The sequence below is a fragment of the Ascaphus truei genome, chromosome 23, assembly GCF_040206685.1.
Source record: "Ascaphus truei isolate aAscTru1 chromosome 23, aAscTru1.hap1, whole genome shotgun sequence".
In the NCBI taxonomy this organism is placed as follows: domain Eukaryota; kingdom Metazoa; phylum Chordata; class Amphibia; order Anura; family Ascaphidae; genus Ascaphus; species Ascaphus truei.
This window is the reverse complement of record NC_134505.1, coordinates 4,410,743-4,433,781: the sequence shown is the minus strand read 5'-3', so window position 1 is coordinate 4,433,781 and position 23,039 is coordinate 4,410,743. Positions and strand designations below refer to the sequence as shown.

Genomic DNA, 23,039 nt, shown 5'->3' with positions numbered 1-23,039 from the left:
GGCTGCCCTCTGGCACCTCCTCCCACGCCCGGGACATCTCCTCCTGGGTCGGGAACACCCAGCTCTGCACCTGAAACACCCCAAGCGACACTGCGCCGTCACCACGGCAACCTCAACCACGCGTCTGCGTTAGCGATGTCACCGCACCAATCACGAGGTCACATCTCATGAATTTCTGCAACATGTCACCCCCTCCCCCCCATGTCCTGAAAATGTGCATGCCAGGACCTATTTGACGCAGGGTGTTTTTAAAGATGGCTACCATTATATATCCCTTCCTCGGTCTGTTAACCCTTTTCGCCACTGCTCTGGCAAGGAGAATGTGTTACATGGCTAAGTGCCGTCACCGGTTTGCTACAGACAAAACGCAGGTACGGCGGAGGCGATACCGTTAATGGCCTACTTCCGTCCGGGGCGGAAGTCGGATCCGGGAGAGGGAGGGTATTGCAGGGGGTCACGGAGCTGGGGGTCCGCAGCCCCGGACCAGATCCCACCAAGACTCCTACCCTACTTTTGCTCGTCTGTTCTATTGGCCAGCAGCCATCTTGCTTTGTTGGAAAATACGGTGCGTTTCGATAAGTGGGACACCAGCTTTAATAGCGCTCTGGACATACACAACGTCAGCCAGTGAAAACCCAGCCCCCCCGGCATTATATAGTTAATAAGACTACTGGGAAGCCAACCTCAAATATACGGTGGTAACCAAAGAAGCCTCAATGAACGTCCGATGGGGCAAAGGATTTGGGTCATTGCTATGTCCTTTCTTCTCATTTGGATCATCGAGTCCAATCTCTTGGCCACAACATGTTAAGGTGCCATCAAGTCTCGGGTGGACTCTGTCAGCACTACCAATGCTATGCTACGCTATGTCGCGCCGGAACCTGCTGATCGGGTCGGACTTTGGTGTGGTGACCGCCTAACATGGTTTGGCCAAGAGATGGAAGCCCAAGACCCATGCGGAGAAGTTAAAATGTATGGAAATGAACTAATTGATTAGTCCCATGGGACGTGCATTGGGGGCGTCCTTGTTTACGGTTATGAGAGGCTTAGTTTAGGGTGGACTTGATGGTCCTCTTGTCCCCAGGGCTTCCTTGGGCCACAAGAGGTCCCTGGTTGTGAGGGAAGGGAGGTTCGTGGGACTATGGTTATTTGTGAGAGATGGTGATGAGGCTGACAGGGGGGGGGGGGGGGGGGTTCCCTGCATTGTGAGCTCACCTTCTGATATCCCGGCGGGACTCCGGAAACCGGGGCGGAGGCTGGAGGGGGGAAAAAATGAACAAATCAATGGAGGGGGAGGGGGAGAGGGGGGGATAGAGAGAGTGGCGGAGAGAGGGGTGGGGGAGAGAGAGGAGGAGAGAGGGGTGGGGGAGAGAGAGGAGGAGAGAAGGGTGGGAGAGAGGAGGAGAGGGGTGAGAAAGATACAGCAGATGGATAGATAGATACAGTAGATTATGGATGGATAGATATATACAGTAGATGGATAGATAGATACAGTAGATTATGGATGGATAGATATATACAGTAGATGGATAGATAGATACATAGATGGATAGGTACAGTAGATTATGGATGGATAGATATATATACAGTAGATGGATAGATAGATACATAGATGGATAGGTACAGTAGATTATGGATGGATAGATATATACAGTAGATGGATAGATAGATACATAGATGGATAGGTACAGTAGATTATGGATGGATAGATATATACAGTAGATGGATAGATAGATACAGTAGATTATGGATGGATAGATATATACAGTAGATGGATAGATAGATACATAGATGGATAGGTACAGTAGATTATGGATGGATAGATATATACAGCAGATGGATAGATAGATACAGTAGATGGATAGATGGATACAGCAGATGGATAGATAGATACAGTAGATGATAGATATATACAGGAGATGGATAGATAGATACAGTAGATGGATAGATAGATAGATAGATAGATACAGTAGATGGATAGATACAGTAGATTATGGATGGATAGATATATACAGCAGATGGATAGATAGATACAGTAGATGGATAGATATATACAGTAGATGGATAGATACAGTAGATGGATAGATATATACAGTAGATGGATAGATACAGTAGATGGATAGATAGATACAGTAGATGGATAGATAGATACAGTAGATGGATAGATAGATACAGTAGATAGATATATAGATACAGTAGATGGATAGATAGATACAGTAGATGGATAGATATATACAGTAGATGGATAGATAGATACAGAAGATGGATAGATATATACAGTAGATGGATAGATACAGTAGATGGATAGATAGATACAGTAGATGGATAGATACAGTAGATGGATAGATATATACAGTAGATGGATAGATACAGTAGATGGATAGATAGATACAGTAGATGGATAGATACAGTAGATGGATAGATACAGTAGATGGATAGATAGATACAGTAGATGGATAGATACAGTAGATGGATAGATATATACAGTAGATGGATAGATACAGTAGATGGATAGATATATACAGTAGATGGATAGATACAGTAGATGGATAGATATATACAGTAGATGGATAGATACAGTAGATGGATAGATAGATACAGTAGATGGATAGATACAGTAGATGGATAGATAGATACAGTAGATGGATAGATACAGTAGATGGATAGATATATACAGTAGATGGATAGATACAGTAGATGGATAGATAGATACATAGATGGATAGGTACAGTAGATTATGGATGGATAGATATATATACAGTAGATGGATAGATAGATACATAGATGGATAGGTACAGTAGATTATGGATGGATAGATATATACAGTAGATGGATAGATAGATACATAGATGGATAGGTACAGTAGATTATGGATGGATAGATATATACAGTAGATGGATAGATAGATACAGTAGATTATGGATGGATAGATATATACAGTAGATGGATAGATAGATACATAGATGGATAGGTACAGTAGATTATGGATGGATAGATATATACAGCAGATGGATAGATAGATACAGTAGATGGATAGATGGATACAGCAGATGGATAGATAGATACAGTAGATGATAGATATATACAGGAGATGGATAGATAGATACAGTAGATGGATAGATAGATAGATAGATAGATAGATAGATAGATAGATAGATAGATAGATAGATAGATACAGTAGATGGATAGATACAGTAGATTATGGATGGATAGATATATACAGCAGATGGATAGATAGATACAGTAGATGGATAGATATATACAGTAGATGGATAGATACAGTAGATGGATAGATATATACAGTAGATGGATAGATACAGTAGATGGATAGATAGATAAAGTAGATGGATAGATAGATACAGTAGATGGATAGATAGATACAGTAGATAGATATATAGATACAGTAGATGGATAGATAGATACAGTAGATGGATAGATATATACAGTAGATGGATAGATAGATACAGTAGATGGATAGATATATACAGTAGATGGATAGATACAGTAGATGGATAGATAGATACAGTAGATGGATAGATACAGTAGATGGATAGATATATACAGTAGATGGATAGATACAGTAGATGGATAGATAGATACAGTAGATGGATAGATACAGTAGATGGATAGATACAGTAGATGGATAGATAGATACAGTAGATGGATAGATACAGTAGATGGATAGATATATACAGTAGATGGATAGATACAGTAGATGGATAGATATATACAGTAGATGGATAGATACAGTAGATGGATAGATATATACAGTAGATGGATAGATACAGTAGATGGATAGATAGATACAGTAGATGGATAGATACAGTAGATGGATAGATAGATACAGTAGATGGATAGATACAGTAGATGGATAGATATATACAGTAGATGGATAGATACAGTAGATGGATAGATAGATACAGTAGATGGATAGATAGATATAGTAGATGGATAGATAGATACAGTAGATAGATATATAGATACAGTAGATGGATAGATACAGTAGATGGATAGATAGATACAGTAGATGGATATATACAGTAGATGGATAGATAGATACAGTAGATGGATAGATATATACAGTAGATGGATAGATACAGTAGATGGATAGATACAGTAGATGGATAGATACAGTAGATGGATAGATATATACAGTAGATGGATAGATACAGTAGATGGATAGATAGATACAGTAGATGGATAGATACAGTAGATGGATAGATACAGTAGATGGATAGATAGATACAGTAGATGGATAGATAGATACAGTAGATGGATAGATACAGTAGATGGATAGATAGATACAGTAGATGGATAGATACAGTAGATGGATAGATATATACAGTAGATGGATAGATACAGTAAATGGATAGATAGATACAGTAGATGGATAGATACAGTAGATGGATAGATATATACAGTAGATGGATAGATACAGTAGATGGATAGATAGATACAGTAGATGGATAGATACAGTAGATGGATAGATAGATACAGTAGATGGATAGATATATACAGTAGATGGATAGATACAGTAGATGGATAGATATATACAGTAGATGGATAGATACAGTAGATGGATAGATAGATACAGTAGATGGATAGATACAGTAGATGGATAGATAGATACAGTAGATGGATAGATATATACAGTAGATGATAGATACAGTAGATGGATAGATAGATAGAGTAGATGGATAGATACAGTAGATGGATAGATATATACAGTAGATGGATAGATACAGTAGATGGATAGATAGATACAGTAGATGGATAGATACAGTAGATGGATAGATATATACAGTAGATGGATAGATACAGTAGATGGATAGATAGATACAGTAGATGGATAGATACAGTAGATGGATAGATAGATACAGTAGATGGATAGATACAGTAGATGGATAGATATATACAGTAGATGGATAGATACAGTAGATGGATAGATATATACAGTAGATGGATAGATACAGTAGATGGATAGATAGATACAGTAGATGGATAGATACAGTAGATGGATAGATACAGTAGATGGATAGATACAGTAGATGGATAGATAGATACAGTAGATGGATAGATACAGTAGATGGATAGATAGATACAGTAGATGGATAGATACAGTAGATGGATAGATATATACAGTAGATGGATAGATATATACAGTAGATGGATAGATATATACAGTAGATGGATAGATATATACAGTAGATGGATAGATACAGTAGATGGATAGATACAGTAGATGATAGATACAGTAGATGGATAGATACAGTAGATGGATAGATACAGTAGATGGATAGATATATACAGTAGATGGATAGATACAGTAGATGGATAGATACAGTAGATGGATAGATACAGTAGATGGATAGATACAGTAGATGGATAGATACAGTAGATGGATAGATACAGTAGATGGATAGATATATACAGTAGATGGATAGATACAGTAGATGGATAGATAGATACAGTAGATGGATAGATAGATACAGTAGATGGATAGATAGATACAGTAGATGGATAGATATATACAGTAGATGGATAGATACAGTAGATGGATAGATACAGTAGATGGATAGATACAGTAGATGGATAGATACAGTAGATGGATAGATATATACAGTAGATGGATAGATACAGTAGATGGATAGATAGATACAGTAGATGGATAGATAGATACAGTAGATGGATAGATAGATACAGTAGATGGATAGATAGAGTTTGGAATATTACCTGTATCCTTTGAGTCTCCGCTAGGAACCTGCACAGAATACACAGCAGAGTAAGTCATGTGCCCCGGTGGGTACCAACTAGATGAGGTGCCAGGCTCTGTACCCATCCCTAGAGGTGCCAGGCTCTGTACCCATCCCTAGAGGTGCCAGGCTCTGTAACCATCCCTAGAGGTGCCAGGCTCTGTAACCATCCCTAGAGGTGCCAGGCTCTGTAACCATCCCTAGAGGTGCCAGGCTCTGTAACCATCCCTAGAGGTGCCAGGCTCTGTAACCATCCCTAGAGGTGCCAGGCTCTGTACCCATCCCTAGAGGTGCCAGGCTCTGTAACCATCCCTAGAGGTGCCAGGCTCTGTACCCATCCCTAGAGGTGCCAGGCTCTGTACCCATCCCTAGAGGTGCCAGGCTCTGTACCCATCCCTAGAGGTGCCAGGCTCTGTACCCATCCCTAGAGGTGCCAGGCTCTGTACCCATCCCTAGAGGTGCCAGGCTCTGTACCCATCCCTAGAGGTGCCAGGCTCTGTACCCATCCCTAGAGGTGCCAGGCTCTGTACCCATCCCTAGAGGTGCCAGGCTCTGTACCCATCCCTAGAGGTGCCAGGCTCTGTACCCATCCCTAGAGGTGCCAGGCTCTGTACCCATCCCTAGAGGTGCCAGGCTCTAGCTCTGTACCCATCCCTAGAGGTGCCAGGCTCTGTACCCATCCCTAGAGGTTCCAGGCTCTATCTCTGTACCCATCCCTAGAGGTGCCAGGCTCTGTATCTCTGTACCCATCCCTAGAGGTGCCAGGCTCTATCTCTGTACCCATCCCTAGAGGTGCCAGGCTCTGTACCCATCCCTAGAGGTGCCAGGCTCTGTAACCATCCCTAGAGGTGCCAGGCTCTGTATCCCTGTACCCATCCCTAGAGGTGCCAGGCTATGTACCCATCCCTAGAAGTGCCAGGCTCTGCACCCATCCCTAGAGGTGCCAGGCTCTGTATCTCTGCACCCATCCCTAGAGGTGCCAGGCTCTGTACCCATCCCTAGAGGTGCCAGGCTCTGTACCCATCCCTAGAGGTGCCAGGCTCTGTACCCATCCCTAGAGGTGCCAGGCTCTGTACCCATCCCTAGAGGTGCCAGGCTCTGTACCCATCCCTAGAGGTGCCAGGCTCTGTACCCATCCCTAGAGGTGCCAGGCTCTGTACCCATCCCTAGAGGTGCCAGGCTCTGTACCCATCCCTAGAGGTGCAAGGCTCTGTACCCATCCCTAGAAGTGCCAGGCTCTGCACACATCCCTAGAGGTGCCAGGCTCTGCACCCATCCCTAGAGGTGCCAGGCTCTGCACCCATCCCTAGAGGTGCCAGGCTCTGCACCCATCCCTAGAGGTGCCAGGCTCTGCACCCATCCCTAGAGGTGCCAGGCTCTGTACCCATCCCTAGAGGTGTCAGGCTCTGTACCCATCCCTAGAGCTGCCAGGCTCTGTACCCATCCCTAGAGGTGCCAGGCTCTGTACCCATCCCTAGAGGTGCCAGGCTCTGTACCCATCCCTAGAGGTGCCAGGCTCTGTACCCATCCCTAGAGATGCCAGGCTCTGTACCCATCCCTAGAGGTGCCAGGCTCTGTACCCATCCCTAGAGGTGCCAGGCTCTGTACCCATCCCTAGAGGTGCCAGGCTCTGTACCCATCCCTAGAGGTGCCAGGCTCTCTAACCATCCCTAGAAGTGCCAGGCTCTGTATCCCTGTACCCATCCCTAGAGGTGCCAGGCTCTGTACCCATCCCTAGAGGTGCCCGGCTCTGTACCCATCCCTAGAGGTGCCAGACTCTGTACCCATCCCTAGAGGTGCCAGGCTCTGTACCCATCCCTAGAGGTGCCAGGCTCTGTATCCCTGTACCCATCCCTAGAGGTATCCCTGTACCCATCCCTAGAGGTGCCAGGCTCTGTACCCATCCCTAGAGGTGCCAGGCTCTGTACCCATCCCTAGAGGTGCCAGGCTCTGTACCCATCCCTAGAGGTGCCAGGCTCTGTACCCATCCCTAGAGGTGCCAGGCTCTGTATCCCTGTACCCATCCCTAGAGGTGCCAGGCTCTGTACCCATCCCTAGAGGTGCCAGGCTCTGTACCCATCCCTAGAGGTGCCAGGCTCTGTATCCCTGTACCCATCCCTAGAGGTGCCAGGCTCTGTACCCATCCCTAGAGGTGCCAGGCTCTGTACCCATCCCTAGAGGTGCCAGGCTCTGTATCCCTGTACCAATCCATAGAAGTGCCAGGCTCTGTATCCCTGTACCCATACCTAGAGGTGCCAGGCTCTGTACCCATCCCTAGAGGTGCAAGGCTCTGTACCCATCCCTAGAGGTGCCAGGCTCTGTACCCATCCCTAGAGGTGCCAGGCTCTGTATCCCTGTACCCATCCCTAGAGGTGCCAGGCTCTGTACCCATCCCTAGAGGTGCCAGGCTATGTACCCATCCCTAGAGGTGCCAGGCTCTGTACCATCCCTAAAGGTGCCAGGCTCTGTACCCACCCTAGAGGTGCCAGGCTCTGTACCCATCCCTAGAGGTGCCAGGCTCTGTATCTCTGTACCCACCCCTAGAGGTGCCAGGCTCTGTATGCCCATACCCATATACTAAGCTGCCCAGTCCTAGAGGTGCCAGGCTCCCAGCTTACCGTATGCTTGCAGTGCGGTCTCAGGGGCACAGGATGCACCCTCTGCAAGGAGACACAGAACCCGTTAACATCGCCCCCTCCTTTCTGGCAGCCGGCTGCCACCCTACAAACCCCAAACTTACATTGAGGTAAACCACTCCTGGCGGGCCGGGGGGGCCGGGGGGGCCAGGCAGCCCGGGATTTCCAGGGGTACCCTAAAAACAAAGATAAGATATATTATGGGACCCCATACTTCGTTAACCCCTTTGAACACAACACCGACCCTAATTATGAGGTGTGTGAGGCAGCATAGGGTGGCACCGGGACCCTATGTGTAATAAGACTGTTTGCCCCCTTTGCAGTATATACTGTATGGCAACATGTGTTTGTTTTTTACAGTCCAGCACTAATTCACCACACGCACACTCACACTCACACTCACACGCACACTCACACGGACACACCCACCCACCCCTTAGCATGATGTAACTTACAGAGTGGAGGAAGGCTCCATATATCTCCGATCTGGCATCCTAAGGGGAGAGAGAAGCGTTACGTCTCATCACCACCTCACAGGGGGGTTTAAAAATGGCCGCCATCGTGCATTTGAAAAACTCTTCAGAACTCTGATCCCCCCCCCCCACCACCATGGCTTGGGGGAAGGGGGGGTGAGGGGGGCTGCAAAATCTTCTCACAGCATGTCACAAGTCCCTGCATTTGTTTTCTTATCTGGTAATGACTTGCTCTTCACCTTTATCCGTTTGGCTAACAAGGGCAGCATCCTTGGTTAAGTTAATGCCCTGGCGCGTTAAACATGTGCAGAGAGTCTGACCCCAGGGGAGATTGGGTAAAGATGGTAAAGCCCTGCCTCAGAATAACCCCCCCCCCCCCCGGGAGAGACTCTCATGTTGATAATGAGTGGGAAGAGGTGTTAAAGGCCCGAGTGCTTTCACTAACCTCCGGGTACACTGGGAGGAGGTTTGGTTCCGGGGGGGCTCTTGGTCCAGGGGGCCCCTGGGGGCCTGGAGGTCCCGGGGGGCCAGTTACCCCAACCTCTCTGTCTCCATGGCAACCAGCGCAGCCCTGCTCCAATCAGAAAAATGAATGAATGACTGCCTTATAATGAGGGAGACTGCCCTCCAGTGAGTGAGACTGCCCTCCAGTGAGTGAGAGTGCCCTCCAGTGAGTGAGACAGCCCGCCAGTGAGTGAGAGTGCCCTCCAGTGAGTGAGAGTGCCCTCCAGTGAGTGAGAGTGCCCACCAGTGAGTGAGAGTGCCCGCCAGTGAGTGAGACTGCCCTCCAATGAGTGAGACTGCCCCCCAGTGAGTGAGACTGCTCTCCAGTGAGTGAGACTGCTCTCCAGTGAGTGAGACTGCCCCCCAGTGAGTGAGACTGCGCCAGTGAGTGAGACTGCCCGCCAGTGAGTGAGACTGCCCTCCAGTGAGTGACAGGTCTGCGTGACAATGGTATATATATGTGACAGGTCTGTGTGACGATGGTATATATGTGACAGGTCTGCGTGACGATGGTATATATGTGACAGGTCTGCGTGACGATGGTATATATGTGACAGGTCTGCGTGACGATGGTATATATGTGACAGCTCTGCGTGACGATGGTATATATGTGACAGGTCTGCGTGACGATGGTATATATGTGACAGGTCTGCATGACGATGGTATATATATGTGACAGGTCTGCGTGACGATGGTATATATGTGACAGGTCTGCGTGACGATGGTATATATGTGACAGGTCTGCGTGACGATGGTATATATGTGACAGGTCTGCGTGACGATGGTATATATGTGACAGGTCTGCGTGACGATGGTATATATGTGACAGGTCTGCGTGACGATGGTATATATATGTGACAGGTCTGCGTGACGATGGTATATATATGTGACAGGTCTGTGTGACGATGGTATATATGTGACAGGTCTGCGTGACGATGGTATATATGTGACAGGTATGCGTGACGATGGTATATATGTGACAGGTCTGCGTGACGATGGTATATATATGTGACAGGTCTGCGTGACGATGGTATATATGTGACAGGTCTGCGTGACGAGGGTATATATGTGACAGGTATGCGTGACGATGGTATATATGTGACAGGTCTGCGTGACGATGGTATATATATGTGACAGGTCTGCGTGACGAGGGTATATATGTGACAGGTCTGCGTGACGAGGGTATATATGTGACAGGTATGCGTGACGATGGTATATATGTGACAGGTCTGCGTGACGATGGTATATATGTGACAGGTCTGCGTGACGATGGTATATATGTGACAGGTCTGCGTGACGATGGTATATATGTGACAGGTCTGCGTGACGATGGTATATATGTGACAGGTCTGCGTGACGATGGTATATATGTGACAGGTCTGCGTGACAATGGTATATATGTGACAGGTCTGCGTGACGATGGTATATATGTGACAGGTCTGCGTGACGATGGTATATATGTGACAGGTCTGCGTGACGAGGGTATATATGTGACAGGTCTGCGTGACGATGGTATATATGTGACAGGTCTGCGTGACGATGGTATATATGTGACAGGTCTGCGTGACGATGGTATATATGTGACAGGTCTGCGTGACGATGGTATATATGTGACAGGTCTGCGTGACGATGGTATATATGTGACAGGTATGCGTGACGATGGTATATATGTGTGCGCGTACAAACCTCTCCCGGATCTCCTTTCTCTCCCTGGAAAACAAACAGACATCACCTGGAGGTCATCACGCTGAAACACACACATACATGTGTAGATACAAATACACACACATATACAACATACATGTGTACACTGTACATACACACGCGTGTAAATACATGTATATATATATATATATATATATATATATATATATATATATATACACATACAACATACATGTGTACAAACACACACACACGTGACTCTCACCTTTGGGCCAGGAGGTCCCGGACTCGCTGCATATTGAGCAGGAAACGAGGGCGTGACGCGTTCCTGGGACAGAGTCAGAGAGAGATATGTTAGCGGTGAGGCAGAGCGGTGAGTACACACACTGATACACACACACTGATACACACACAGATACACACACAGATACACACACAGATACACACACAGATACACACACACACACACACACACACACACACACACACACACACACACACACTGATACACACACTGATACACACACTGATACACACACACACACACACACTGATACACACACTGATACACACACACACACACACACACAGTGACGCGTTCCTGGGACAGAGTCAGAGAGAGATATGTTAGCAGTGAGGCAGAGCGATGAGTACACACACTGATACACACACTGATACACACACTGATACACACACACTGATACACACACACACACATACACACACACTGATACACACACACTGATACACACACAGATACACACACAGATACACACACACACTGATACACACACACACACACACACACACACACACACACTGATACACACACACACACACACACACACAGTGACGCGTTCCTGGGACAGAGTCAGAGAGAGATATGTTAGCAGTGAGGCAGAGCGATGAGTACACACACTGATACACACACACACTGATACACACACACACACAGTGACGCGTTCCTGGGACAGAGTCAGAGAGAGATATGTTAGCGGTGAGGCAGAGCGATGAGTACACACACTGATACACACACACTGATACACACACAGATACACACACACACACACTGATACACACACACAGTGACGCGTTCCTGGGACAGAGTCAGAGAGAGATATGTTAGCAGTGAGGCAGAGCGATGAGTACACACACTGATACACACACACACACACACACTGATACACACACACTGATAAACACACAGATACACACACAGATACACACACACTGATACACACACACACACACACACACACACACACACACACACTGATACACACACACACACACACACACACACACACACACACACACACAGTGACGCGTTCCTGGTGACAGAGTCAGATAGAGATATGTTAGCGGTGAGGCAGAGCGATGAGTACACACACTGATACACACACAGATACACACACACACACACACACACACACACACACAGTGACGCGTTCCTGGGACAGAGTCAGAGAGAGATATGTTAGCAGTGAGGCAGAGCGATGAGTACACACACTGATACACACACACTGATACACACACACACACACACACACACACACACACACACACACACACACACACTGATATACACACACTGATACACACACTGATACACACACAGATACACACACACACACACACACACTGATACACACACACACACACACACAGTGACGCGTTCCTGGGACAGAGTCAGAGTCAGAGAGAGATATGTTAGCAGTGAGGCAGAGCGATGAGTACACACACTGATACACACACACTGATACACACACACACACTGATACACACACACACAGTGACGCGTTCCTGGGACAGAGTCAGAGAGAGATATGTTAGCAGTGAGGCAGAGCGATGAGTACACACACTGATACACACACACTGATACACACACACACACTGATACACACACACACAGTGACGCGTTCCTGGGACAGAGTCAGAGAGAGATATGTTAGCGGTGAGGCAGAGCGATGAGTACACACACTGATACACACACACTGATACACACACACACACACACACACACACACACACACACACTGATACACACACACAGTGACGCGTTCCTGGGACAGAGTCAGAGAGAGATATGTTAGCAGTGAGGCAGAGCGATGAGTACACACACTGATACACACACACACACACACACACACACTGATACACACACAGATACACACACAGATACACACACACACACTGATACACACACACACACACACACAGTGACGCGTTCCTGGGACAGAGTCAGAGAGAGATATGTTAGCAGTGAGGCAGAGCGATGAGTACACACACTGATACACACACACTGATACACACACTGATACACACACACTGATACACACACACAGTGTCGCGTTCCTGGGACAGAGTCAGAGAGAGATATGTTAGCAGTGAGGCAGAGCGATGAGTACACACACTGATACACACACACTGATACACACACTGATACACACACACTGATACACACACACACACAGTGACGCGTTCCTGGGACAGAGTCAGAGAGAGATATGTTAGCAGTGAGGCAGAGCGATGAGTACACACACTGATACACACACTGATACACACACTGATACACACACACTGATACACACACACAGTGACGCGTTCCTGGGACAGAGTCAGAGAGCGATATGTTAGCGGTGAGGCAGAGCGCTGAGAGCACACACTGATACACACACTGATACACACACTGATACACACACTGACACACACACTGACACACACACTGACACACACACACACTGACACACACACACTGACACACACACACACACTGACACTGACACACACACACACACACACTGACACACACGCACACACACGGACTCGCACGGACTCGCACACACGGACACGCACACACGGACGCACACACTGACGCACACACTGACGCACACACTGACGCACACACTGACGCACACAGATATACACACTGGGACACACACAGTGACATACTGACACACATTGATACACACACAGTGACATACTGACACACACACAGATACACACACACAGGGACACACTGATACACACACAGGGACACACTGATGTACACACAGGGACACACTGATATACACTGATACACACACAGCGACACACAGATACACACACTGTGCTGGTATATTTCTAACACTACAACTACTCACTTTACAGCACGCAGAGTCCGCGGGGGGTCCGGGTGGCCCCTGGGGGCCCCGCTGTCCATTGTCACCAGGGGCCCCCCTGATTCCTGGTGGTCCCGAAAGCCCAGGGTCTCCTTTCTCTCCCTGACGTAAAAAAAAAAAGGGTCCAAAGGGATTTGGGCCAATATGTCCCAGAGAGTATTTGTCTGAAGGTGGCATCAACCCCACGAGCAAGAGACTTCTGTGTCAAAACCTTAACCACTGCACCACACCTCTTATTATTCCTTTCATTCACACCCAGTAATGCCAGAGTCTACATTACCTGTGGTCCTCTGAGACCTGGGATCCCAGAAGCCCCGGTTGGCCCCTGGGGGCCTGGCAGCCCCTGAGCCCCATCCGTTCCTGGTAAACCTGGTAACCCCGGCAGGCCAGCACTCCCTTCTGGGCCTGGGAGTCCCTGGAGGCCTTCAATTCCTTGGGGTCCATGAGGTCCTGGTGGGCCTTCGGGTCCTCTAAGGCCTTCTGGCCCCTGGTGGCCCTCAAAACCTTGGGGGCCAGTGAGACCTGGGAGTCCACGTAGCCCCGGGAAGCCTTCTGGGCCTTGTTCTCCTTTTGGCCCCATTGAGCCTGGGGGCCCGGGATGTCCAGGATCTCCTGAGAGCCCTGGAAGGCCTGGTTGTCCCTGGGGACCTTCATGACCCTGTGGTCCCAGTAGCCCCTGGAGACCAGGTGGCCCACGCTGCCCCTCAGGCCCGGCGGAGCCAGACAGCCCTGGGAGTATCTGGAGGAAAGAGGGGACACTGGACTGTGTGATGGGATGGTAACTGGCAACACAACCCTTCTAACACAGCTACAATATACAACACAAAGGACACAACTAGAGCACACAACACCAAGAAGACAACTACACGACACAACACCAAGAACACAACTACAGGACACAACACAAAGGACACAACTAGAGCACACAACACCAAGGACACAACTACAGCACATAACACAAAGGACACAATGACAACAGACAACACCAAGTACATAACTACATCACGCAACACGTAGGACAATACTACAGCACACAACATGAAGGGCACATCCACAGCACACAACACCAACAAACACATAACACACACACACACAGACACACAACAGAACAACTCCAAGAACAGAACTACACTATATAACACAAAGAGAACACAACCACCACCAGCACACAACCACCACACCCACAACATATACAATACCAAGAAAGCAGCTACAATAAACACAGCATACACACACAACTAAAGACCAAAAACACAACCACACTACACACATCACACAACAAACACCAAGGAATACAAAAACAATAAACACAAGATACTCACACACAATTTATAACCAACACAATGTATAACCAACACAATGTATAACCAGCACAATGTATAACCAGCACAATGTATAACCAGCACAATGTATATCCAACACAATGTATATCCAACACAATGTATATCCAACACAATGTATAACCAACACAATGTATAACCAACACAATGTATAACCAACACAATGTATAACCAACACAATGTATAACCAACACAATGTATAACCAACACAATGTATATCCAACACAATGTATATCCAACACAATGTATATCCAACACAATGTATATCCAACACAATGTATATCCAACACAACTACAGTTCACACTAGGCATCAAGGGGTCTCCCCATAAGCGTTGACTTGATGGTTTTCCATCACTATTTCATACGGCCCCTTCCAATGCCAGAACTTCACACCCCTGTGTCACAAACTCACCTGTTCCTTCTCACACCTGTGTCACACACTCACCTGTTCCTTCTCACACCCCTGTGTCACACACTCACCTGTTCCTTCTCATACCTGTGTCACACACTCACGTGTTCCTTCTCACACCCCTGTGTCACACACTCACCTGTTCCTTCTCACACCCCTGTGTCACACACTCACCTGTTCCTTCTCACACCTGTGTCACACATTCACCTGTTCCTTCTCACACCCCTGTGTCACACACTCACCTGTTCCTTCTCACACCCCTGTGTCACACATTCACCTGTTCCTTCTCACACCCCTGTGTCACACACTCACCTGGTCCTTCTCACACCCCTGTGTCACACACTCACCTGGTCCTTCTCACACCCATGTTACACACTCACCTGATCCTTGTCACACACTCACCTGGTCCTTCTCACACCTGTGTCACACATTCACGTGATCCTTCTCACACACCCGTGTCACACACTCACCTGGTCCTTCTCACACCCATGTTACCCCTTCACCTGATCCTTCTCACACCCATGTTACGCACTCACCTGATCCTTCTCACACCTGTTTCACACTCACCTGATCCTTCTCACACACCCGTGTCACACACTCACCTGGTCCTTCTCACACCTGTGTCACACACCCACCTGGTCCTTCTCACACCTGTGTCACACACTCACCTGATCCTTCTCACACCTGTTTCACACTCACCTGATCCTTCTCACACCCGTGTGTCACACACTTACCTGATCCCTTTCGTCCATGGCTACCAGTGGCCCCGCCATTCCCGGCGACCCGGGAGGCCCTTGGAGACCGGGTGGCCCTTGGAGGCCGGGGGGCCCAGGTGGCCCCCCCATTCCCCTCTCCCCGCTCCGCCCGGGACTGCCAGGATGTCCGGGTGGGCCGGGGTCACCCCTGTCGCCCTGTTAAACACCCAGAATACGCCTGTTAACCCTCTGACTGCCGGAGGATCCCATGTTACAATGGCTTACAAGCCAAACATGACACACGTCATTACCCAGAATCCCTTGCTGCAGTGGAAGCAGTGTTTGCTGGGTGATAATGGTGAAAGGCGGGGCTGCATGTCATTACCCAGAATGCCTTGCTGCAGTGGGAGCCCTGTATGCTGGGGGATAATGGTGAAAGGCAGGGCTGCATGTCATTTCCCAGAATCCCTTGCTGCAGTGGAAGCACTGTGTGCTGGGTGATAATGGTGAAAGGCGGGGCTGCATGTCATTACCCAGAATCCCTTGCTGCAGTGGGAGCCCTGTATGCTGGGGGATAATGGTGAAAGGCAGGGCTGCATGTCATTTCCCAGAATCCCTTGCTGCAGTGTAAGCACTGTATGCGAAGAGATAAAAGGGAAGGGCAGGGCTGCATGTCATTACCCAGAATCCCTTGCTGCAGTGGGAGCAGTGTATGCGAAGAGATAAAAGGGAAGGGCAGGGCTGCATGTCATTACCCAGAATCCCTTGCTGCAGTGGGAGCAGTGTATGCGAAGAGATAAAAGGGAAGGGCAGGGCTGCATGTCATTACCCAGAATCCCTTGCTGCAGTGGGAGCAGTGTATGCGAAGAGATAACGGGGAAGGGCAGGAATGCCTGAGACCCGTGACTGCACTCACCCCGCGGGGGTTATTATTTGCCGTGATCTATTGCAGTAACTCAGCGTTTTTTTTAAACATTTTTTTATGATTAAAATCCCCGCCTCACCATTTTCTTTTCAGCCACGTTGTACCTGTGTATTATTCTGTGTGTGTGTGTGGTGAATTACCGGGCAAGGGTTCACATATGTGTGCGATTACAAACATGTAACATGACACGGCTCCTCTCACTCACCTTTGACCCCGGCGCTCCGGAGGAAGACGGGCAGGTACACGCAGAGAGGTTCCCCTGGCAGGGTGCGATAACAGGAGAGAGACGGGTTATTACCCCAAGCACAGCATGGGGTACTCAGTGTCACTGCTTTATATTTATCTAACGACAGGGACGTGGTTAATGGGTTAAAGGGACAGTCCCACGTAGGGGCAAAGTGACCTAATGACAGGGACGTGTTTAATGGGTTAATGGGTCAGTCCCACGTAGGAGCAAAGTGACCTAATGACAGGGACGTGTTTAATGGGTTAAAGGGACAGTCCCACGTAGGGGCAAAGTGACCTAGTGACAGGGACGTGTTTAATGGGTTAAAGGGTCAGTTCCACGTAGGGGCAAAGTGACCTAGTGACAGGGACGTGTTTAATGGGTTAAAGGGTCAGTCCCACGTAGGGGCAAAGTGACCTAATGACAGGGACGTGTTTAATGGGTTAATGGGTCAGTCCCACGTAGGGGCAAAGTGACCTAGTGACAGGGACGTGTTTAATGGGTTAAAGGGTCAGTCCCACGTAGGGGCAAAGTGACCTAATGACAGGGACGTGTGTAATGGGTTAAAGGGTCAGTCCCACGTAGGGGCAAAGTGACCTAATGACAGGGACGTGTTTAATGGGTTAAAGGGTCAGTCCCACGTAGGGGCAAAGTGACCTAGTGACAGGGACGTGTTTAATGGGTTAAAGGGTCAGTCCCACGTAGGGGCAAAGTAACCTAATGACAGGGACGTGGTTAATGGGTTAAAGGGACAGTCCCACGTAGGGGCAAAGTGACCTAATGACAGGGACGTGTTTAATGGGTTAAAGGGACAGTCCCACGTAGGGGCAAAGTGACCTAATGACAGGGACGTGTTTAATGGGTTAAAGGGTCAGTCCCACGTAGGGGCAAAGTGACCTAATGACAGGGACGTGTTTAATGGGTTAAAGGGACAGTCCCACGTAGGGACAAAGTGACCTAATGACAGGGACGTGGTTAATGGGTTAAAGGGACAGTCCCACGTAGGGGCAAAGTGACCTAATGACAGGGACGTGTTTAATGGGTTAAAGGGTCAGTCCCACGTAGGGGCAAAGTGACCTAGTGACAGGGACGTGGTTAATGGGTTAAAGAAGCAGTCCCACATAGGGGCAAAGTGACCTAATGACAGGGACGTGGTTAATGGGTTAAAGGGTCAGTCCCACGTAGGGGCAAAGTGACCTAATGACAGGGACGTGGTTAATGGGTTAAAGGGTCAGTCCCACGTAGGTGCAAAGTGACCTAGTGACAGGAACGTGGTTAATGGGTTAAAGGGTCAGTCCCACGTAGGGGCAAAGTGACCTAATGACAGGGACATGGTTAATGGGTTAAAGGGTCAGTCCCACATAGGGGCAAAGTGACCTAGTGACAGGGACGTGTTTAATGGGTTAAAGGGACAGTCCCACATAGGAGCAAAGTGACCTAATGACGGACGTGGTTAATGGGGTAAAGAGGCAGTCCCACGTAGGGGCAAAGTGACCTAATGACAGGGACGTGGTTAATGGGTTAAAGGGTCAGTCCCACATAGGGGCAAAGTGACCTAGTGACAGGGACGTGTTTAATGGGTTAAAGGGACAGTCCCACATAGGGGCAAAGTGACCTAGTGACAGGGACGTGTTTAATGGGTTAAAGGGTCAGTCCCACGTAGGGGCAAAGTGACCTAGTGACAGGGACGTGTTTAATGGGTTAAAGGGACAGTCCCACATAGGGGCAAAGTGACCTAATGACGGACGTGGTTAATGGGTTAAAGGGACAGTACCACGTAGGGGCAAAGTGACCTAATGACGGACGTGGTTAATGGGTTAAAGGGACAGTCCCACGTAGGGGCAAAGTGACCTAATGACAGGGACGTGTTTAACGGTCAGTTCCTTACTTGCGTTGGACGTCAGCATGGGGGGGGGGGGGGGTGTTTATTGCTGTCACTCACTGTTGGAGCTCCCAAAGTCACGCCCCACAATGCCTTGCGGCGGTGGCTGCAAAGCATTGTGGGAAGCCCCCCGCTGTGACAGCTACAGCACCCGCGCCAATGTGCAGTGTGGGGCCTTTACGAAGAGCGCAGTCCCCATACTGTCTCAGGACCCCCGCTATCCTCCCCGGGAGCTGCCATTACCCCATTGGGAATCAGTGTGCTACAGAAGGCGGAGATTATAGTAAGGGCGCGCGACGGAGCGCACGGCGTCGCGGTTACTATAATCGCGGCCTAAATGGAATGCCCAAACAAACCCGGCGACACGTCGCATGTACTGACCTCACCCTACGCAGGACGGCTTATATTTAAGGTGTGTGTGTGCGGCCTCGGGACTTTGTCCTAGGTTTATTTCTAAAGATCCTTTTCGGAGATAATTAATATGGCCGCCGGCTCGCGTTATCTTTCTCTCCGGGGGAGGGGTGGGGGGAGCAGCTGAGGCCGTGGGGGCTGTAAAGTCGTAGGCCGCCGGGGAGATTACAGTAACCCTGTTGCTGCCAGAAAGGGTTAAAAAGACAACCCACCCCCCCGTCCCCCCATTCAACTTTTAAATCTACATGATGGTATTGATGCAGCTTTCTACCTGTGTTTTATTGGAATGGTTGGTGCAGTGATTCTTACCGCTCCTGTGTGTGCTACCTACCCCTTGTTATTCCAAGAAGGAGAGCGTGGTGAGAACCTACCTTCTCCTGGGCTGAGGGGTCCAGGCGGGACCTGTTAGACGTTAGGATCGTATGGGCGGCGTCTCTCAGATCTGGGAGGTGGATGGCGTCTGTAGGGTGGGTGGTCTCTCCCGCCTCCATAGGACTTCCTGTAGGGTGGGTGGTCTCTCTCGCCTCTATAGGACTTTCTGTAGGGTGGGTGGTCTCTCTCACCTTTATAGGATGTTCTGTAGGGTGGGTGGTCTCTCTCACCTCCATAGGACTTCCTGTAGGGTGGGTGGTCACTCTCACCTTTATAGGACGTTCTGTAGGGTGGGTGGTCTCTCTCACCTCTATAGGACTTTCTGTAGGGTGGGTGGTCTCTCTCACCTCTATATGACTTTCTGTAGGGTGGGTGGTCTCTCTCACCTCTGTAGGACTTTCTGTATGGTGGGTGGTCTCTCTCACCTCTATAGGACTTTCTGTAGGGTGGGTGGTCTCTCTCACCTCTGTAGGACTTTCTGTAGGGTGGGTGGTCTCCCTCAGCTCTGGGAGGTTTTCTGTAGGGTGAGTGGTCTCCCTCGGTACTGTGGGTTTTTTTGTGGGATAGGTGGTCTCTCTCAGCTCTGGGAGGTTTTCTGTAGGGTGGGTGGTCTCCCTCGGTACTGTGGGTTTTTTTGTGGGATAGGTGGTCTCTCTCAGCTCTGTGACAGGTGTGGTCTGATACAGCGGGGGTCTGGTCAGCTGGATGGACTGTCTGTCCTCGGAAAATCCTGTGTCTGAAGTGTTAGGGTTATAGGGCGAGTGTGAGAGGGAGGCAGGGCAAGAGTTAAATGGAAGCTATGAACACAAGCATCACACTTTCATTTATATTCTTACACTCATACTAAAGGGAGAGAGGGGAGAGAGGGAGGGGGAGGGAGGGGGGGAAAGAGGGAGAGAGGGAGAGTGGGGATGAGAGAGGGGGGAGAGAGAGAGGGGGAGAGAGGAGGGAGGGGGAGAGAGGGAGAGAAGGGGGAGGGGGAGGGGTGAGAGAGAGGGGGAGAGAGAGAGGGGGGGGAGAGAGAGGGGGAGAGAGGAGGGAGGGGGAGAGAGAGAGAGGGGGAGAGAGAGGGAGAGAGAGGGGGAGAGAAGGGGGAGGGGGAGAGAGGAGGGAGGGAGATAGAGAGAGGGGGAGAGGGGGAGAGAGAGAGGGGAAGAGAGGGGGGAGAGAGGGGGAGAGAAGGGGGAGGGAGGGGGAGAGAGGAGGGAGGGGGAGAGGGGGGAGAAAGGAGGAGAGAGAGGTATAGGGGGAGAGAGAGGGAGAGAGAGAAGAGAGAGAGTTAAAGACAGAGTGACAGCGACAGGGAGAGAGAGGAAAAGACAGAGAGAGAAAGTGAGGTGACAGGTGACAGAGAGAGAGAGAGAGAGAGAGAGAGAGGTGACAGAGAGAGAGAGAGAGAGGTGACAGATGCAGACAGAAAGATGACAGCGACATGTACCAGTGACCACAAGTGACAGATTCTGCAAAATGTGACACTGCACATCCGACAAACACCACACACAACTCACCAAAGCCCCCCAAAGTCCGGATATACAAAGCACAATGTACCCCCCCCCCCGTGTAAGGTCACACCCTCCATCCCCCCCCTTGTACCTCTCTCCTGGTGGTCGGGTTCGGGGGAAGTGGTCGCAGGAGGGGCGGTCTCTTTCGGAGTGTTCCGCTCACCAAAGATAAGCCACTGCGCCTGCCCTGGGGGGGCCGCGGCCCCTAGTACGAGGAGCACCAGCAGGGGCCGGCACCCCATTACTGCCACGGACGGGTAAGAGGGACTTAGTCTGCGCCTGCCAGCAACCCCTCCGTTACACCCTGCCGACACAACAACCTTTGGCCATCCGCACTCTTATCTGGCCAAGAGCGCAGCTAGCACACGCCCAAGGGTAATCCCCTGCGAGAGCCTCACGGGGCACCTAGAATCCTACCCTGAAGAGGTGACACTCTAACCCCCTCCCGCCACGGCACGGTAACACGGCACTGGGTTCTCTTTAGACTGTAAGCTCCTGGGCGCCAGCGACTCCTTATCCTCATGGTTTTATTCCCATTGTCTCCTATTATTTGGCGTTACCGCCGTGCACACGGATGGCGCTGTACAAGGGAACATACACAGACAATAACAGCATGGAGAAACACTGGATCATTTTTCTATAATGGATAAATAATGTATTAATCATATTAATAATAATAATAAGCCATATGGTGAATCAAGATACCCCATGGCACTTTGTCTAGAGCCATTTTTACAGTGTATTATGCAGTGGACAGACGGCCTGGGTGAGAGGACCCCTCACCGGAGGAGACCCCCAATTCTGGTGTCCCTCGTGTGTTGGCCTCTCCTGATCAGAAGGTTGATTGGCGCCCACGAGAGCTTCAGATCTGCTGGTTGGTATCCATTGGCGACTCCAGCTCCCGTGCCCGTGATGGTCGTGGGGTAACCGGTGTGACAGTGAACCCCACCACGTAGGGTACCCAAGCCCGTGAACTTTGTGAAGACCAAGGTGTTATCCGGGCTGGTGGAGTACTTGTCGGCTGGTGGATGTCCTTGTCGGCTGGTGGATGTCCTTGTCGGCTGGTAGATGTCCTTGTCGGCTG

At 49.0% G+C, this 23,039-nt stretch overlaps 1 protein-coding gene across 3 annotated transcripts in view; it reads right to left on the bottom strand.

The window, feature by feature from the left end:
- The window catches only part of LOC142473144 (uncharacterized), a 29,736-nt gene extending 7,422 nt beyond the window's left edge, over nt 1–22,314 (bottom strand). The window contains exons 1-15 of one of the 3 annotated variants that reach the window (XM_075580315.1): nt 22,047–22,312; nt 20,453–21,189; nt 17,768–17,821; nt 16,677–16,853; nt 14,473–14,931; nt 14,175–14,294; nt 11,297–11,359; nt 11,053–11,076; nt 9,308–9,433; nt 8,845–8,883; nt 8,494–8,565; nt 8,372–8,413; nt 5,734–5,761; nt 1,216–1,256; nt 1–70 (exon numbers count right to left, since the gene is read on the bottom strand). The exon at nt 1–70 is cut by the window's left edge and continues 65 nt beyond it. In XM_075580315.1, coding sequence (XP_075436430.1) covers nt 1–70; nt 1,216–1,256; nt 5,734–5,761; nt 8,372–8,413; nt 8,494–8,565; nt 8,845–8,883; nt 9,308–9,433; nt 11,053–11,076; nt 11,297–11,359; nt 14,175–14,294; nt 14,473–14,931; nt 16,677–16,853; nt 17,768–17,821; nt 20,453–21,189; nt 22,047–22,197 — 2,203 coding nt within the window. In that variant the 5' untranslated portion in view covers nt 22,198–22,312. Of the gene's footprint in view, nt 71–1,215; nt 1,257–5,733; nt 5,762–8,371; nt 8,414–8,493; nt 8,566–8,844; nt 8,884–9,307; nt 9,434–11,052; nt 11,077–11,296; nt 11,360–14,174; nt 14,295–14,472; nt 14,932–16,676; nt 16,854–17,767; nt 17,822–20,452; nt 21,190–22,046 lie in introns of all 3 variants that reach the window. The other 2 variants (XM_075580317.1, XM_075580316.1) reach the window with 2 other exon arrangements.
- Between the last annotated feature and the right edge of the window lie 725 nt (nt 22,315–23,039).